We start from the raw sequence: 20,275 nt of genomic DNA on the forward strand, positions 1-20,275 counted from the left end.
CAAGTCTCGATATAGATTAGCTGTTGTTCCATTCACGTGGGACCCAACACAATTAATAGTGTCCGTACATTATTGTAATCAAAGGGTAAATAATAAAAGAAATTTAGTTGTATTTACAAGTGGGAAAGATTAAAAACAATATAATGTATATTTTTTTTTGGAATATTCAAAGTAATTTTTTGGAAGTGTACGATTATTTATTTATTTATGACATGCTCCTTGAATATTTATTATTATTATTATTATTATTTATAATTCATATTTAGTAAATTAAATGTGCTAAAACAATTTCTAAATTAAAATATTTTAACGAGAAATATTTCAATTTTTAGGGTATGTTTAATTCCCCAAAATTTGAGGGAAATAAAATATAAAGAAAAAATGAATGTTTAATGTTAATGAATTATTTTTAGATATTTCTATTAAGTGATTTCACTTTTTTTTCTTTTTCTATACAAAGATTAATAATATAAAATTTTGTTTTTCTATTAAAATATTAAAAATATATAATTTTAAAACAAATTTTAATTATTTTTTATTTTCTTTTATATTTTTTGTGATAAACCTAAAATAATAAAATTTGTCCTTCGCATTTCTTTTAATGCTTTCCTGGAATCAAATATACAACATTATACTAGTATGAAGTAGACATTACAAGTTTAATTACACATAACGACAAAAAATATCATTTGAACACCAAATTTTTAGTTAGATACATTCAATTTATATTGTATCATTACAAAAGGATGAAAACAAATAAATATCAAGATCTTTAAAGAAATCAAAATTCTTAGCTAGATACATCGGTTTCAAACTTTAAATGCATTTGGATGAATAGACCCTACTTGAATCTCAATCTCCTAAAGATCGATCAATATCAAATATGTGGAAGTACATAAATCATTTGTCTACATATCGGTGTAAGGTAGAACCCACATTGCTTGAACCCTAATATTACCTCCAAGGCCAAAGTAGGTTGAGAAGGCAATGATGGAGAGAAGATAAATGAGCTTTCAATGTCAACTTATTTTTATCAGCACTAGAGAGGGAGCAAAGAAGGTGATGTGTGAGTAATGGTATAATAAGTGATGTCCAGTGAAGTATAAGCATGATGAGAACAAATTGGAGGAAGCCATGTGACATTGGCAAGGATTATGGGGGCAAATCCCTAGCATCCTTGCACCCCCATATGCAAAGGTAGGGTTTGTTGGGTATTGGCTTCACTCCAAGGCATCCTTTTCAACTTATCTTAATGTGAGCATTAAGTTTTCTAAATGCTTTGAGAATCAAACCTTGAATTAACAATTAGGTTTGGTTCATAGAATTGATATATTCTATTATCATTCTTTCACAACTCTTCCCGAGCTTTCTTTATTTGTCAATTTCATTGGAGGCTTTAATCGAAATTGACTTGATACTCATGGTCGGGTTATTGTCCAACAATTCAAAATTTTTGCTCAAATTGATAGTTAATCGTAATATTAGTCTTATTCTATAAGATTTTTTTTTTCTTTTATCAAGCTTAGCTGAAAACCTGAAGAAAGTTGTGTAAAACTTGATATTCATTATCAGTTTTGTTGAATAACTTATTTATATGTCAATTAGCAAAAATATGCTCAAAACACATAACTTAGAATAAAAAAGATAAGATAAAAAAATCGATGTGATTGATTTTAATAATTGATTATCAAGTTACATAATAAAAATGATCTTATATACATTGACACATGGCCTCCATTAGGCCTTGGGTTTGATATGATTTATTATTATTATTATTATTATATATTTGGTGACTTTTAATATGGCATTGATGAGGGTTTAATTAAAACCTCCACATTTAAGATGAGATGGATAAACTTGAAATCAAATTGATTAAGTGGGTTGGTATGATTAAAAAAAATGATAATCTTCCATAATAATTAATGGCCTTCGAGCTCCTCCAATAAATTTCCCATGATTAAATCCTAGTTTCCATTATTAAACTTCATCTCTATCCACTTACCCATTTTCTTTTGCATTCATGAGTCTTCTCTTTTTGCTTCATGGTTTTGAAATCCCAAAAGTCAAAATACAAACGGTAAAATTCCCTAGTGTCAAACTTGAGGACCATTAATTACCTTTGAGAGAGGTTAAATGGTAAATTTTTGCACGCTCCCCCCTTAATCTTTTATGATTAAAGGTAATCTTCAAGGCTCCTCTAATTATTTTCTCATCATTAATATTTACCATATAGTTTTTACCATTTTGAAATTCAAACCCTCAAATTTTACCATGAGAATCACTGCATATAAAATTAAAAGTACGAAAAATGTGATTAAAGCATAAAAAATATGGTTGCTATGATAAGTATCCAAATAATTTGACAGTATGTAAAAATTTGATGTAATATATTATAAAATTTTATAATAAATTAATTTTTGTATTCCAATCATTTCGTGACTTGGAAGATTGAAAACGTTTTTTAAAAATATTTTTATTTTAATTAAAATTGTCCAAATTCGCACCGTGGAGTCACTCAATATCCTCTTTATAGTGGGTCAAACATGCATGTGCAATGTTTATAATTAATTGTACATTGCACAATAATCCATGTTTTGATTCCTAGCATGAAATGTATAATTTTCAATTTAAATGACAGCTTATAATGATTTGATTTGGCTGCGTTACCATATGAATAGATGCAACAAAATAAATCAAAGCAAAACCATATTATAAAAACAAAATTATTTCCCATAACCAAAAATAGAATACTAACAAGATTAAAAAGAAAAGAAAAGAATCTTATTCCTTTTTGCCCTTTTCAAATTTATTATTATGTCTTGGCCTTATTATGTTATCCTTTAATACGTATATTATAATTTTGACAGCTCATTAGTATTTCACAACCTATAAATTATTATTATTATTATTTTATGTAATAAAAATCTCGGGCCGTCCATCTGAAAGTCAATCTTGAAGGCAGATGTGATGAATGGCCAAGATGAATGATGGGTCCATGGGGTATAGGATAAAATGATGGTCATCTCCACATTGGATCAGAAATTCCAGTTCAGCCAGCCTTTAGAATTAATAATTCACCTAAATTCACTTCATCTGTTCACATTCCTTTGCTTTTCTTTCCAAAAGAAGGTACGAACACAGCAGCTAAAATGAGTAGCGGTACACTGGATCCTGCCCCACATCAGCAGGTGGACCCCTCAGATAGTTCTGCTCTAAAGGACGGTCAACATTTGACGATGACACTGTTGTGCACGGTATTTTTTATACACTTTACCATACACTAGCATCACCCATACGTTCACACCATCAAAGGCTTCAAATTCGAATTCGGGAGGTGAACGCGTAAAGGATACATGATGTCATTTGCCCGTTAAAGGAGGGGTAATTTCGGAATTGAAAAGGTCAGTCGGATGCCACGTCATCAAATGCCACGCTGTCAGCGGCTCCTATGAGGAGGGACATGCACGCGCAAGTTCCCGTTATAAAGCTTCTCCAGTCGTTTCCCTTCTCTTCAAGCTTCACGTTCAAGGCGTGTAGTTTTGCTCTCATTACTCTCTTTCTGCTTTCTTTCTCACTTCCCTGTATTCAATCTTTCTTCAATTTCAAGCAAGTTGATCTAGTTTCCGATTTATTGCTTACTTTTGATTTTTATTTATTTTTGGAATTGATCTCATTCGGAGATGAACAAGTGGGAAAAATCATTGAGAGAAGATAAATCCAGTCACGAGAGGAAGAATCCATCTTTCTCTTCGAGTCTTCTGGATGAAATTTATCGTTCGATTACCGATGGTGACGAGGATCACAAAGAACTGCATTTTTACAGAGAAACAATGGCGAAGAAGCATAGTTTGAGAGGCAGCAGAGGCGTTGGAGAGGAGGAAATGGCGAAGGTTCGTGGAGCGGGCGTGACGGACAAATGGATGGAGAAGAAAGGTAGTGAGAAGGTTGTTTCGCGACATCAACGGCGGTCGTTTCCGGAAATTGATAAAAAATGGCAGTACTATCAGGATCCTCTGTTCTTCAGCTCGAGTTCTAGCTCTTCTGATTCCAGTTATGGAGGATTTTCGTCGTCGGAGACGGAATCGATGAAGTCCTTCTTCGCTCCGCCACCAAGGCCTAGACCGATTCGAACCTCTCGTTTGGAGAGGTCGGAGCAGGCTTTGTCCTATGGACAGAGCGAATTTCACATGTTTGATGACTATCGCCATCACTCTGCGATCACAAGAGAACCGTCAAAGAGCGAAGAAGAGATTAGCAAGTCGAAATCGAGAGCTTTGAAGATGTATGGCAACCTCAAGAAGGTGAAGCAGCCAATCTCACCGGGAGGCCGACTCGCGACGTTTCTTAATTCACTTTTCACTGCAGGAAACACTAAGAAGTCCACGAAGACCACATCATCAGCGGGAGGTTGCGAGGATTGGAGTTCCGAGAGGAAGCTTAATTCGCAGCCATCAACTTGTTCTTCAGCCTCCTCATTTGCAAGATCATGTTTAAACAAGAATTCTCCTTCCGTAAAGGAGAAATCCCGCAATGACGCGAAGAGGACAGTCAGATTCTTCCCGGTTAGCATTATTGTGGACGAAGACTGTCGGCCATGTGGCCGTAAATGCGTGTATGGAGAAGAAGGCTCAACTCAAATGTCGGCATCCAGAAAAATTACCAAAAGAAATGAAGAAGACCTCAAATTCCAAGACCAAACCAGGCGAGTCGAAGCAGCTTCCAGAGAATTACACAGAAGCTTTCATCAGAAGAAAAACGATAACATTTTCAATAATTTTCATGTCAATTATGACGAAGAAGACGAAGATGATGATGCTGCAAGTTGTTCAAGCTCTGATCTATTCGAGCTCGATCACCTCGCATTAATCGGTAATGACAGGTATCAAGAAGAGCTTCCAGTGTATGAAACCACTCATATAGATACTAATCGCGCCATAGCTAATGGCTTGCTTGTGTAGTTTCCCAAAAATATTTCACCAAAAAAAAAAAAAAAAAGATTGTTATTATATATTTCCGTGAATATCATCTTTTGAATTAGTACAGTTTGTTCTTGCTTTCAGTTTCTAGACAGTTTTTTTTTTTTTTTTTTTTGCAAACGGAACAAAAAGAAGAAAAAAGTGTGAGAGAAGAGAGTGATGGCGAAAACTCTGAAAAGCATGAACCGGAGGGGTGATGATCAGATGATTTTGATTACAAGTAGGCGAAAAAAAAAAGGGGGAAAAGGAAAGAGAAGAAGGGAAAATGAAGATTCGAGATCGTAATCAGAAGCAAAATGTGAGGGTGATGGTAAAGAGAAAGGCAGATCTTCGCCCATGGGAATAGAGAAAGTGAGAGCTTTTGCTTTCTTTCACAAGAACTGGATTGGTCCTTACTTGGAGATAGCGTTATAGCATCTATCTCCAATTCCAACCCCTTCAAAGACCAAGTAAAGTGCACACTGGTTAAATTTTGGGACCTCTCCCTCCAACGCAAAGGGATGCCTAGATGCTATTGACCGCTGGACTCTGTTTGGAACTCAAGAAAGAGTGGGAAAGCAAAGGAAAGCTAAATTTATCTTTATAACAATTCATCTTTCCATTTGGTAGAAACCTTAATGGGAAAGAAAAAGAAATTAAGGAAAATCTCAAAAGTGTAAAGTTTTGGGAGAAAATAAATTTTTTTTCAATTACACCTAAAAACCTTTTCTAAGTTCCATAAAACATTTGGAATGTTGAAAGAAATTTATTTATTTTTAAATAAAAATATATAGGAATGAAAAGTTTGAAAAATGTTATATAATAAAAATTTATAATATATTTATTTATAAGAAAAATGTTATTTTTTATAGATTATATCTAATGATAGTTTAAGAAAAAATCTTACAATATTTTTTATCTTTATCCAAATTAAAAAGTAAAAAAGCTATATATTTTAAATATTCTTCACAAAATTGGCCGAAGCTTTGGCATAAAGGGCAAGTATAGTGCCCCTCAAGTAAAATTAAAAAAAATGTGACCATGACTACCGTGGTTTGCTTTTACTCATTCCTAACTAAAGGCTACCCAAATGAAAATACTTTTAGATGTGTTGGCAAATCATCCTTAAACTTTAATAGAACCATGTTCAAACTTGGGGAACTATAAGCCTACAATGGATTGAAAGACATGCCTTTAAAATATAGGACATTAACCCTTAGAATTCCAAGTTTTGGGATCATCTAAATTTTAGATAAAAGCAGGAGAAAAGTCCAGAAATCTTTATCAACACGGGCATGATGATTGAATAACCTAACCAAACAAAATAATTATATTATTATCATGATAATTATGATACACTCTTAATAAATAGTCCAATTTCGATATGTATCGAATAATGTTATTTAAAGTCTTGTTACATAACCTAGTTCTAAAATAATGTTCGAATTACCATAATGACAAAGTTTGAGTTCTAGAATATAAAATAATGATACAAGTGAAGTTCCAATAAATTTTTAAGTCTACCATTTAGAACTTAAGTGAAATACTCGAGATGTAATAATTTATAATCGATGAGAACTAGTTTTAAATTAAACATGCTCAAGTATGGATTCGTCGGTATTAGACTTAATAATGACCTACAAATATAACAGTGCTACGTAACCAACATGTCATGCAAAGGCTACTAATATGAAATCATTTGAAGTACTATTTATAGTCAAAATGTAACGTGATCATATGATTAGAAGCTAAAAACAAGATTTAAATTGTATTTGTTTAAGGAGGTAGTGGAGTTATAACTTAATCGAATAGTACACCAGGGTAGATAAATATTCCAAATTTGTAATGCCCTTTTGATGCTCAATTATTCAAAGAGGTCTGTGTTAGATAAACATGAACTCAATATTGTGGTTGGGATTAAAAATCTTGCAGGGATTATTCCTCTGATGTTTCCTTGAAGATTCCGTACAGTTGGTGGAGTGGGGAAGTTGCCAGCAATGATGAGAAGAATAATGCTTGTGGGGTGGAGGGGTTTGAAGAGACAACCTAACTTCTAGGCGTTGACCCTTCTTCACTCCTAGCTATTACCCCCATTCTTATAACAAATTCTCATCATATTCCCCACCATTTTCTTAAAAAGTATTTACCCTCTTATTATGTAAATTTTTACTCAATGATATTAACATAGAAAACTCCCAATTTTTTTTTTTTTTTTATCACATCCTTCGGTTCATAATAAGAAAAAAAATAAAAAATCCCGATGTTCCTAAAAATTGATGTTTCTGAATAAATATATTTTAAAATTATTAATATCATAAACTCGTCATGACAAATAATAGTAGAGTCGGTTCCTCAAGTATAAATAAATAATACGTCATTTATATTATTAATAATTTCTTTGATACTATACTTGTTTGATTTATAAATTCTTTTTTATTTTTAATGTGGATTTTAAGTTAGAATTAGTTCGTAAACTTACAAATTTACTCTTACAAGAACCAATACCATACCAAGAAAATCAAAACAATGAGATTATCTTCTTATTAGAATATTAATGATGGTATAATTTTTTCCTTTTACAATTATTTAATTGTTCTAATCCAGCAATTAAAATGGCACCACCAACTTCTGTTAAGAGGTGGTTACAACTTACACGTCACCTAACCAAATTCTTATCATATTCCAATCAAATTCTATAAAAGATGCCCATGGCCATGAAGCAAAAAAATAAAATTAAAAATTAAAAATTAAAAATAAAATATAAATTGTTGGTACATATCTGAATCTCTTTCAATTCCAAGTAGAACATGAAAAAGTTGGAAAAGATGGGGCCTTAAGAAATGGACCACTGCCACTATTTTTCACTTTTAATTGCTTTACAAGTGTGGGTAAAAGACAAATCTATCTCCTTGGCGATCCCGAGACAGAGAGTTTCCATCGCTGTTACAGCTTTTCTTTTCTCATATAAAGCCGAGGAGGAGGAGATCACACTCCATCCATCACATTCAAACAAAAGTAGCTATTATGCCTACGTTTCATTATGTTTTCAAAAAATGTTTTTTCACAACAGTTTTCAAAACTGTTTTCAATTACTTTCACTAAGAAAATTTTCTCTATGTTCCACTAAGGTATTGTACAGTTCAGTGCAAAGTAAAAGTTGATAAAGTATTTCTCGTGTTTTCAAATATTCTAAAAAATTTCAGAAAACTATTTCCCATGAAAAATTTTCCAATTGTGTGTTTTATGTTTTTTAACTGTTTTCAAAACACAAGCCTGTTGCTTTATTTGATTCCAATTTTTTTTAACGGTAAATGACATTACGTTATTAAATCAGTTTCAAAAAATGGTTTTTCATTACCCTTTTTAAAAATAATTTTTATTTTTAATAATAAAATTCTATTTGATAACTCAAATATAAAACAATAATTTTTTAGATTTATACTCCAAATAAAAAGTTTGTAAAATAGTTTTTATATTTTCAATTATTGCTAAAAATATTTTTTAAAAACAACCAAAAACACAAAATTTATTTTTTATCATGTATATAAATAATTCAAAATTTAAAACAAATTAAAAAAAAAAAATTGTCTTTGTTTTTGGTACATCTTCTTCTTGTTATAGTACTTTCCGTGATGAAAACTGACCTTTGTCATCACCAGTTAAGGCCATTGCATTCAATTGATACTGGTGCACATAAATTGGGAGTAAGTTAATATTGAATTCAACTACTATATTCATTTGCCCATGGTTTTCCTACACCTTCCTTTAGAGCTTGGTTGGTTCAACCACCAGCTTCATTATTGTAGAGTACCAAAATTTTCAAAGAGGCACTGCCCCAATTCAAAATGACGTACCAAATAGCTAAATGAATTCAACAAAGCAATAAAACCTTTTGACATTTCTTAGCTAAATAAATACATAAGAAATTGTACGATATGGAGTCAAAATTAAAATTCCCTTTCCAATCTATTTTACCATTGGAATAAATTTTTTTAAGAGGGACATTTCTATTATTATAAAAGGAAAAAGCTTATTATAAATTTTTTTCATAAGAAATGTATCTTCGATAATTAGATGATAGATTATTAGTTTGTTATATTGAATATTCTTATGCGATTATGTACGATAAAGAAAAAGATTTTCATTGAAACAATTAATTTTTTTTAAGTAATTACGGTTTAAGGATATAAAAATTCCAAGATTATAATACACTTCAATAATAGTGAAACCTCGTCTTAATCTCATTTGAGGTCAAATTACATAAATCATGGCGTGTTTTATTTGTTTTCATCGGTTTTTTACAACAATTTCATTTAAACTATTTATAATAAAAATAGATTAAAGGAAGCAAAACACATCCTTAAATTCCTCTTTTTTAATTGCATGAGGCTAAATAAAAGGATATTTTTGTGATTCGTGTCCAATTTCCTCACCTACTTTTAAAAAGAAGAGACCGTAATTCCTTTCGAAATGAAGGAATTGAATAAGGCCTTTCGTACACGTAAGTTGTATTCAAGAGGTCAATAAAACAATCTTAAGAGCTCCTGGAACACCTATCAAAACTTTTGAGTTCCGGGATTCTCCCCAAGCATGATAGGTAGGTCTATTCCTCTCGAATTATAGCTCGGATTGAAAATTTAACAAATAAAACAAGAAGCAATAATAGGGGGTCTAGGGGGACTCCCCTGTTCTAGGGGGGTACGGGGTAGGTGGGCGCTCCCCCGATTCATAATAAGGTCATTAGTTGGGGGGTCAGGAGTTATATATTCCAACTCTAGGGTTTTGATTTTTTTTTTTCTTTTCCCAACCTAATATCACAATTCACCCTCATTCTCATTTTCAAAATAGCTTCATGAAAACAATTTGATATGGACCATTTAAGACATTTGTGCACCATAGATTGGTACAAAACCTTGCCGCCCAATTGTCATTCTCACCTCCCACGTCCAAACCAAAGGTTTGAAAATCCATAAAACAGTCCGTCAAATCTTTTGTAAGTATAGGGTACCCCAACAAAACTACAAAGAATCTGCACGCTTGAACCCTTATGGTCACCCACATTTGATAAATAATAAGACTTGGCCTCCTCACAAGCTCCGCCCTCATCTGTCCTTTTCCCATCATACACAACAACAACAAAACATTTAAAAGCCCCTGCAGGCTTGGTATTCCTTTCCCTCCCGCCCAACTCCAATAATATAACTACTCGGGTTCCGGCCGCACCACCATGTATACTAATGGCAATACCAACAAGAAGACCGCCATTTTCAGCCCACGCATAACGTCTCCCGCGTCTGCCTCTTCCTCAGGCAAGCAAGGAAAGCATGGCACAGCCCAGGGCCAGATGTGTTGCTTTGGGAAGTGTGTGAAAATGGGTTCCAGTGTTTCACAACCCCACCAGCAAAACCAGCAGGCTACAGCCAAAGTTGAGCAGCAGCAGGAGGTAGGGCCATTGGAGTAGTTTTGCTTGGCAGATGGTTTGGGCCCTGGCTGTGAAAGAAGTGGTTCAGGGCTGGACACACATGGGTTCTAGTTGCCAGCATGCTTGGGCCTAGGCCATGTTGGGTTTCAGTTTGTCAGACCAGTTTGGCCCCCAATAGGTGTGCTTGTGGGCGTCCTGCCATGTAGGGCCTTGTGTGAGCCTTATTTCTTGGGGCAGTTGGTGCGCTTAGGCAGAGTCATTTACTACATTTTTTTAATTTTAGTTAGAAATTAAAAATAAAGTTAAAGATTTTTCTGAAGTTTTAAATTAAAATAGGGTTTGAAGGAGAAACAAATTTTTTTTCTCCAAGTCTCTTTATCACTTGTCCTACGTATCAAGTCTATTTCTACGTACATCTCCTAAAATCATACAGCAAATCATGTGGTTTTTTTTTTTTTTTTTTTTTGTGGGTTTCAAAATGGGGAATTCAGCGGCATGGAGAGCAGAGCAGCAAGAATGGGAAAAGCACGGAAAAACCTCAGAATCGTCCAAGGTAAGGTCTTGAAAATAGGATATTTCCTTTGAAATATTTGACAAGAAAAATAATTTAAGGACAATATCCACTTTCCTCCCAATAATCTCAATGTCAATGCCAGTCCTCGGACCCCCACACCTGTTCACCACCAACTAGAAACTCTCATCGATGAAGCCAAGAACAGCGGATGGTACATTGAGCCCCATGAGGTCTGCCCCAACAAATGTGTTATTGCTTATCCACTAAAGTTTTTTCACCTTGATTTTGACTGAGGCCTTGGTAAAAACAGATTGAATTTCAAGAGCTAGTAGCCGAAGGAAGCACCGCACGTGTCTACAAAGGAACATGGCGAGGCCTGGACGTTGCAGTCAAATGCATATTCCCCGAATACTTCCACAACAATGAAGGAGCTGTCCTCTTCTTCACCCAGGAGCTCGACACCTTATCGCGGCAGCGCCACAGATCCGTGCTCCAACTCATGGGCGCCTGCCTTCGTCCACCAGACCACGGGTGGCTGGTGACGGAGTTCTTGAGCACGACACTGAAGGAGTGGCTGCACGGGAGGGGGGAGAGAGGAGAAGAGAGAACAGCCCCTCTCCCACCGTTTTGGGAGAGGTTGGCGAAGGCCCTGGAGATTGCGGAAGCGATGCAGTACCTGCATGACCAAAGGCCTATGGTGATTCATCGCGATTTGAAGCCAAGTAATATATTTTTGGACGATGCCAAGCACGTAAGGGTTGCAGACTTCGGCAATGCTCGATTCCTGTGCGACGGAGAAAAGGCCCTCAGTGGTGAAACAGGCAAGAAATATTATTATTATCACACGTATAGGGGTTACAATTCGGGTTAGGGAGTCATTTTCGTGTAGTGACAAAGTCCGAGCATTCTAATACATAGCTCAATCCAAACCTAAATAATAATTATGTCAAAAAATGTAAGCTTAAATACTATTTAATTATTAAACAGGTAACATCGTGTAACTTATTTAATAATCAGATTGAGTTATCTCTTATATATATGATTAATGTATCAATCAGATATATTTATGACTCAATTAATCTATTTATTTAAAAATAAATTTAAAATAAGATTAAAAATATAATTAAGTAAATAATAGGATTATTAAATAACTCAATTTAGATCAAATTCGTATATACGCGTTAATCCAAAAATTACTTATTTATTAAATGGGTTAAACTCAAACTCATTTAGACTCGGCTCAAATCCGTAAAAATGTATTGAGTTCGTGTTATATTAATGAATCGTATCAAACTTTGTTACCTTTTAAGATATGTCTTGACTTTTTAATTATAACCCTCTATTTTTAAAACTTGCTTATACTCCATAGAATACATGAGTGGTCAATTTTTTCATTTGAGTTCAGTCACCATTTTTTTGTCTAACAAAATTATACTCGTGAAAAACTTTCTAATTTAAAGTGTTCTTTTTTCTTCATTTTTTTCCTTTATTTCCTTTTCTTTTTCTTTTAAATTTTATTTTTTTATAAAACAAAAACAAAACAGACGCTTGCATCCGACGCGACTCGCGAGCCATGCATGCCGTTACATTATTTTTGAAGGGATAGAGATGGAATTAAAGGAAGAAGAAATAAAATAAAGAAATAAGGTTAGGGTTATTGACCCAAAGATTAAAAAGGATATTTTTGTTATTTCACATTTAAAATTTATTTTAAAAATTAAAAGTAATAAAAGATTTTGACAGGTGTTTAATAATTATCTTTTTTATTTATTTATAAAAATACATTTCCTCTATCCATGCACTTAACCTTATTCATCGTCTTCTTTTTAATCCACACCTTTCCGCCCTATACCTTATTGCTTTGCTCAGTAATAATGTTTTGGTTTTTTCAGGGACTTTCGTATACATGGCACCCGAAGTGACTCGGTCTCAGCCTTACAACGAAAAGTGTGATGTGTTCAGTTTCGGGATCATCCTCAATGAGCTCATCACCGGAGAATATCCGTACGTTGAGACCGAGTACGGACCTTTCCAGGTATAAAAACTAAATCTATCTTTCAAAATGGGCATTGATCGTATTTCTAATAGATATTCAACTTTATTTTCCTGGTACCCAAACAGATCGCATCCGGGGTGTGTGGACAGGAGAAGCTAAGGCCTGCACTTCCAAAGAAAGATGGGCAAATAATGAAAGAGCTCATCCATCTCATTCTCCTTTCATGGAATGAAAATCCTTCGATTAGACCATCTTTTGCAAAAATCGCCTCCACTTTGAAGAGGATTCAGAGCAAACCCTTTGAATCCATTCCCATATGATTACTACGGAAAACCCAGTAATGGACTGATAATTAAGAGTCTTGCAAAAGAATTATGGTGAATTATTAAATTTATAGTTGTATCGTGACATCCTACATTGATTAGGGGAAGATGTTCTTATCACTATACGTGTAATAGTCTCTTATTAATTATATAAATATATTTTAAAATTATGAGAATCCTTAGAGTAAGAGTAAATCATTGTGTTTAGTTTTAACATTAAAAAAAATGAAAGAAGATCAAATATAATTAAAATTTGTTAAAAATTTATGTATTTTAAAATTACTTAATTTTTATGTAAAAATGATTAAATGAGTTTAAAATAGCATATAAAATTAATTTATTATTATTTTTTACTGTTTTCTTCAAATTTTAAGAAAAGCAAATATAAATCGAAATTTGGGATAGGTTACCTATAAAGATACCTAAAATTATTCAAAACGATGACAAAGAGTGAATAAATAAATATCTATGTGGCATTTTCTTATTTTGTTTGTATGCATCACATTTTCTCTATTCAACAAATACATCAAATATACATAATAAGGGCATGTTTGGAACATTTGCATTGCAAATGAATGAAAATAAAAAATAAATTTTATTTCTTGTTCATTCATGTGCTTTATTTATTAAAAACAAAAATAAGAATAAAACAATTTAATCTTATAAAAATTGTTCAACCCATTAAAAATGAAAGTAAATTATATAAACCAACCTATTTTATGATTTTGATTTCTATATTTCACATATTATCTTAATTCATCACTTTTCTTATTTTTACCACATTTTCTATATCTATCCATTGGGGTGTAATAATGTCGCTCTTAAACTTAAAGATGACTCACCTAAATGATGGCTCTTAGAACAGGGTTGTGACGTGTGATGTCGAATGCCATAAAAGGTTTGGTTTATTCTTATTGAATATCAATTGATTTTTAAAGGAAATGATCAAGGTTCGATCCAACAACTGGTATCAAAGCCAAAAGTCATAGGTTTGAGTTAACGATTCAAATGAATTGACAAACAATTCAAATGGTATCAACCCATTAAAAATGAAAGTAACTTATATAAACCAACTTATTTTATGATTTTGATTTTTGTATTTCACATATTATCTTAATTCATCACTTTTCTCGTATTTACAATGTTTTCTATTTCTATTCATTGGGGTGCAATAACGTCGCTTTTAAACCCAAAGATGGTTCACCCAAATAATGGCTCTTAAAACAGGGTTGTAACGTGTGATGCTGAGTGCTATAAAAGGTTTGGTTTATTCTTATTGAATATCAATTGGTTTTTAAATGAAATGATCAAAGTTGGATCCAACAAATCGGATCAAAGCCAAAGGCCATAGGTTTGAGTTACGATTCAAAAGAATTGACAAACGGGCAACGCTGATAATCTATCATGGCCTGAAAGCCCAATTATCCACTGAATTCGGGCAAAACATAGAGGTCCATGTGACAACCCAAGGCCTTCAATCTTGGGCCACAAAAGATTTTGGCCCAAATCTAAAATAAACTTGGGCCCTTGATCATGCCCCAAATCTTATAACATGGGCACCTCAGAAAATTTCTTCTGAAAATAACATATCCATTATTTCAACTGGTCAACACATAAAAATAAAGTCGAGAAGTGATGGAAGTGATAGACGGACAGCAAAAGCATTGTTAGAAATTTTTTTATAAAAAAATCGATGCATGAAAATAATGAGGTGGGTATGATTTTGAAAGCTTTGGCCTGATGCGACCGTCATAATCCTAAGATTTTTCTTACTTTGTGGAAAAGTCAAAGCACTATTGGCAATTAAAAAAGATTGAGATGCAGTGTCACACTAGTGTTTTTGGTTTATAAATAATCATCTTACATCTTTGATAAGTTTGAGCTTATATATTAATATTACTATTTTTTAAATAATCCAATTGGTTCTCATTGTACAAAAATTTAAAAAAATAGAGATTTTTTTTTTAAATTGTTTAAAATAATGTGTTAAATTAATTAGAATATGGCTTGAATTCAAAAGGGGTAAGGAAAAATTATAGAATGTGTTGTTTCGTTCATTCTCTTTAATTTATTTATTTATTTATTTTTAATAAAAATAGGTATGGTACATCTCTCATTTTTATTTAATTTTTTTATTAAAAATAAATTTTTAATAAAAAATATAATTTATAAAATCTTGTTTAGTATATAAAATTTTATTTTTTTTTATGAATATTTGATTAAAAAAGATGAAATAATTCTTAAATTGTAAATCTAACTCTTCTCATATATATTTTTTTTATTGAAAAGTAACTCAGTTTTAATATAAATATCATTTACCATTTTAAGTATTTATAAGTAAGTTTTAAAAGAGAGAGTAATTTTTACAAGAAAATAATGAGGACGTTTTTATCTAAACAAGGCCAAAAAATGGTAGAAGATCAAATTTAAAAAATTGGGTTTCCAAAAAGCCCTTTAATCAAATAACCATTTCTTAAAACAAAATTAATAGAATAATCTAAAAGTTTAGGATTAATAGATTAAAATGAATGAATAGATACCAAATTTGTAAAACCAACCTCTCTTACTTGTGAACTTAAATAGTAACCTATTTTTTTATATAACCTCCCAATATTTTCGATTTTTTATATGTGTGTTTTAAAATAAAATAATATTTTTTAAGAAAAAAGTGAGGATATATTTGTATAAAATATGTATTTTTTAGGGTAAAAAAAGAATGAAATGTTGGATTTACGTATAGAGATGATTTCATCCATTTAAATCAAATACCCTGAAAATTTATATATATTAAAACCTTTCATATCCCTTATAATCAAATAACTCGAAAGTTTATATATATTGACTCATTTTTATATAAATACCTTTTAATATTTTAAGATTATTTACATAAGTATTTTAAAAATAAATATTATTTTTATTAAAAGAAAATGAGGGTATTCTTTGGATATATAAATTGGAAATGATTTCATTCCTTTTAATTAAATAACCCAAAAATTTATATATATAGTAAATTTCACGCCCCTTTTACCTGTTACTATACAAGGTAAAGACTAGAGAAGTCTTTATTTAATATTGTCCTTCTTTATAGGACAAAGCTGGAAAGTGAGGTATCCCAATCAATCAACCAAACCCACAGTCAATAACTGCACACTACTCGAAAAAATAAATAAATAAAAGAGGAGGACGAAGAAGAAGGACGAGAGGCGGGTGGGTCTCTATTAAATAAGTTGCCTCTCCTTTTCTATCCTTCTCCATCAAACTCAAAAATGAACAAGGCAAAGGCGGCTTTAATACGAAAGCCATTTCACTTTCACATTTTCTCCATATCATTTTTTATTTTATTTTTTATTGTTTTCAAGCCTTTTGTCGGTTGTCGTTTTGTAGTTTGGTAGTGGTTCTTTGATTCCTTGTCGACCATGCTGATAAGCTTTCAAAAATTGGTTTAATTTTTTCCTTTCACGAAAAACAATAAAATATAACAAGTATAAACAAATGATATTGAAATATAAAATTGTAAAATCTAAAAATATACACGTGCCAGTGTTAATATTATCTCTATAATAATTATAAAAATTATTTTTTGATATTGCAATAAAATTCTAATTTTTATTTGTAGTAAATTGAAGTTGAAAAATTATATCAGATTTGATAGTAATTTTGGTAAAAAAAAAAAAAATTAAAATTTTTTAGTTTATGTGGAAACACATTTTATGATTTTCTCAAGCTAGTTGCAAGTTTAAATTAATTACTCTCAAGAAAGAAAATTGCAATTTACTTATTATAAATAATACTTATAATTTACTGTAATCTTTTCCCTAATTTTTCTAGACTTCGTTTGCTCTCCGAAATTTTGAAAGAAAATATAAAAAGAAAAAAAAATGAAGAGAAAAGGTAAAATGAAATTAAAAACAATAAAAAAATAAAAAATAAATTATATGCAAATATATAACTCATTTATAAGATTAAAATAATATGTAAATATATAAGTTTTCAATTAATTTTAATTATATTATTTTATGGTAAAACCAAAAAAAAAATTTATTATTAATTTTTATTTCTCTCACATTTTCCTTTAATAAAACATAAATTGGGCACATTTACTTTCTAGTAATTTAAGGAAAAGAAAATAAAGGGCAAAAGTCAATAACAGAAGAAAAGGAAAATTTTGTAAAATCTTTATCTTATTTAATTATTCATAAAAATATTGAATTCATGAAGAATGTAATTTCCATGAATTTTCCTTGCATTTTCTTAAAGAAAATTATCAAAAAAATCTTTTAATTCTTTTCTTATTATTTTGCTTAGTGGGTGTTTGGTAAATGAAGTTAATAACTTAAAGTAACTTAAAACTTAATTCAAGTTATTAAGTAAATTAAATATATTTGATAAAATAATTTAATTATATAACTTAAAATAATAATAAGTAAAAATGGTTGAGTGATTTTTAAGCTCATATCTTTATTTTACATTTTTATCTTTATTTACTTTAATTGTCTCTATGATTTTTTTTACTACTCCATAATCTCTATTGTTATTCGATTTTTTTTATCTTAATTATAATTTATAATAATAAATATGTTAATTTAATGATTTAGAATTAAGTTTTAAGTTAATTTTATCAAATAATTTTAGTACTTAAAATAAGAATTATGTAATAAGTTTTAAGTCAAAAACTTAAATTGAACTTAAGTCCTTAAATATAAAAATATTAAATTTTACCAAACAATCCTTTAGCTATTTTATTTTGATACCTTTTTTTTTTCATCATATCCAAACTATATATATACTATTATACACACACTAGAATAACACTCACAAAGTAAAATCTTCTTAGTCCCTTTTATGCGTAAAAAAAAAAAAAAAAAAAAATCTAATTAATGATGGCCAGAAAGGTAAAAGAAATGAAAAGAACATGTCGTGTCTCATCTTTCTTTCTGTATTTTCCCTATCACTGCCACATCACATGTCCAATCTCTTGATTAGTGTTCCTTTCAATTAATTACCCTCTTATTTTAAATGATATCGTAATTAAAAACTTATTCATTTTTAAATTATTAAAATAAATTTAAAGCAACGTAGAAATAACAATGTCCTTCGGTCACATTCTTTCATCCTAGTTGTACTATTGACTGAGTTGGCTGGTGGTGACCAGATAACAAAAAGAATTAAAGGGAAAGAACAAAAAAAAAATAAAAATCCTTTTATTCAGTCCTCCCTTACCATGATAAAATGAAAATTATGATAAAAATTATTAAAAAAAAAAAACGTTGTCTTTGCATAAAAGTTAAAAGGCTTGGAATGTGTTAAAAAGCATGGGACTCGGTGTCGGAGAAAAAGGAAACAAACATGGCTGAAGAGGTGTTAGAGTTTCATCTGAGAGTTGAGGTGTTAGAGTTTCTCTCTTATTTAAATGTTTAAGTAAAGTTATATTATTATTTTTATAGTTGTATTTTAGATAATTTTATATTTTTGAATTTAATTTAAAAGTAAAAATTATAATTTTTTTATAATAAAAGTTTGAATTTTTTTTTTAAAAAAACCTTCTCATATAAATTAAGAACAAAAATATCTTTTACCAAAAATAACATCATCTTAAATTTCCAATTAATTTTTTTTTAAAGACATATTATTTAATATTTAATTATTTAAGTTGATTTTAATATATTAACATGTTTATTTATGTCAATTTTCAATCATTCTTACCTTCATTAATTTTAAACAATAAATTTATTATTTGTTAAATATTTATAATACAAACCTCATAAATTCATAAAATAAAGGTAAAAAAGGGCTTTGAAATTTAGAATATTTAATCATCTTGTTTTTAAGTCATGTGATTAAATTATTTCATTAAACACCACAATATTGTTAAGATTATTGACATATGAAAAAAAAAAAAAAGGCATATTTTACTTCTCAAAAACGAATTCAAATTGGACCATATATTCTATAAACATCTATTTTTAAATTTAAATTTAAATTTAAATTTTATTTTAGTTTTCAGAGCTACTTTGGATCATCTTTCACCTTCACTTGTTTTAATTCCTTTAATTATAAGCACATGTGACTTTGATTCAATCCTGAGACAGCGGATCAACACAGGGCCCAAAGAGAGAAAGGGGCAGATGAGAGTCTTAATTTATAATTTCGTATTTTCCAATGGAGAATTGCATTGATAACAGGTATCCGCATAAGGTCTTTTATAAGACATGATTCATTGTATGATACTTATAAGTTGAAATTTGAAATTAAAGTACTACTTTATCACGGAATTGTCTAAAAGTCATCATCAATCATGTATTAATACACGTAGATATATAATCTCCTAATTTTATAACCAAATCTTATTTGTCTGTACTTTTGTAACCTAGTTTCATTTAATTGTGTTATCTTTAATAAATGAGGTTGGTCGAATACATTGAACATTGCCTCAAAATAAAAATATCAATCGGTTTAAACTACTCAATCTCCTAACGTGCTTAGCTATTAATCGTGTGTGTTCCACCAACCGATAACATTTATTAAACTAACTTTTTTTTTTGTAGTTTTTGAAGTCTAAGATAGATGATTGATATCTAAGCATTTTTCCTTAAAGTTACGAGTTGAGCCATACGATCTAAATAATGTTTTTATTCTTAAGGCAATGCTCGAGTGTGTTTCATAGACCTCATTTATTAAACCGACTTTTTTGGTAGTTTTTGAAGTGTAAGATAGACAATAATTAAAGTTTTGAGTCTTTTGTTATGGCTTCATATTTTCTAATAGAGAGTTGCATATCCATGAAAGGTCCCAACTTTTATAAGACATAATTCATTGAATATGCCACTTATACGTCAATTTAAGTTATGGTCATTGAATATGCCACTCGTATGTCAATTTAAGTTATGGTTTTACTCTATCACTGAATTTTGTGTGTGTGTGTTTGTAGGTATCATGAAGCCATCATCATCGTGCATTGCTTTATATACACTTTAGATCTCATGATTTTTAATATGAATCTCATTCTTCTATACTCTTGTACCTTGGTTCTATTTTATTGTGTTACTTTTAATAAATGAGGTCGGT

General features: G+C 30.6%; 2 protein-coding genes across 2 annotated transcripts; both read left to right on the top strand.

The window, feature by feature from the left end:
- Nucleotides 1–3,509: 3,509 nt before the first annotated feature.
- On the top strand, nt 3,510–5,008 carry LOC117912327 (protein BIG GRAIN 1-like A). The gene has a single exon (XM_034826879.1). It carries the CDS (start codon nt 3,681–3,683, stop codon nt 4,956–4,958), a length of 1,278 nt encoding a protein of 425 aa, XP_034682770.1. The 5' UTR covers nt 3,510–3,680; the 3' UTR covers nt 4,959–5,008.
- A 5,174-nt stretch (nt 5,009–10,182) lies between these two features.
- LOC117913661 (serine/threonine-protein kinase STY46-like) lies at nt 10,183–13,297 on the top strand. The gene is made up of 6 exons (XM_034828699.1): nt 10,183–10,398; nt 10,869–10,930; nt 11,034–11,121; nt 11,202–11,745; nt 12,784–12,926; nt 13,013–13,297. The coding sequence occupies exons 1-6, from the start codon at nt 10,183–10,185 to the stop codon at nt 13,205–13,207; spliced, it is 1,248 nt and encodes a 415-aa protein (XP_034684590.1). The 3' UTR covers nt 13,208–13,297.
- Nucleotides 13,298–20,275: the final 6,978 nt, after the last annotated feature.

Source organism: Vitis riparia, chromosome 4, assembly GCF_004353265.1.
Source record: "Vitis riparia cultivar Riparia Gloire de Montpellier isolate 1030 chromosome 4, EGFV_Vit.rip_1.0, whole genome shotgun sequence".
In the NCBI taxonomy this organism is placed as follows: Eukaryota; Viridiplantae; Streptophyta; class Magnoliopsida; order Vitales; family Vitaceae; genus Vitis; species Vitis riparia.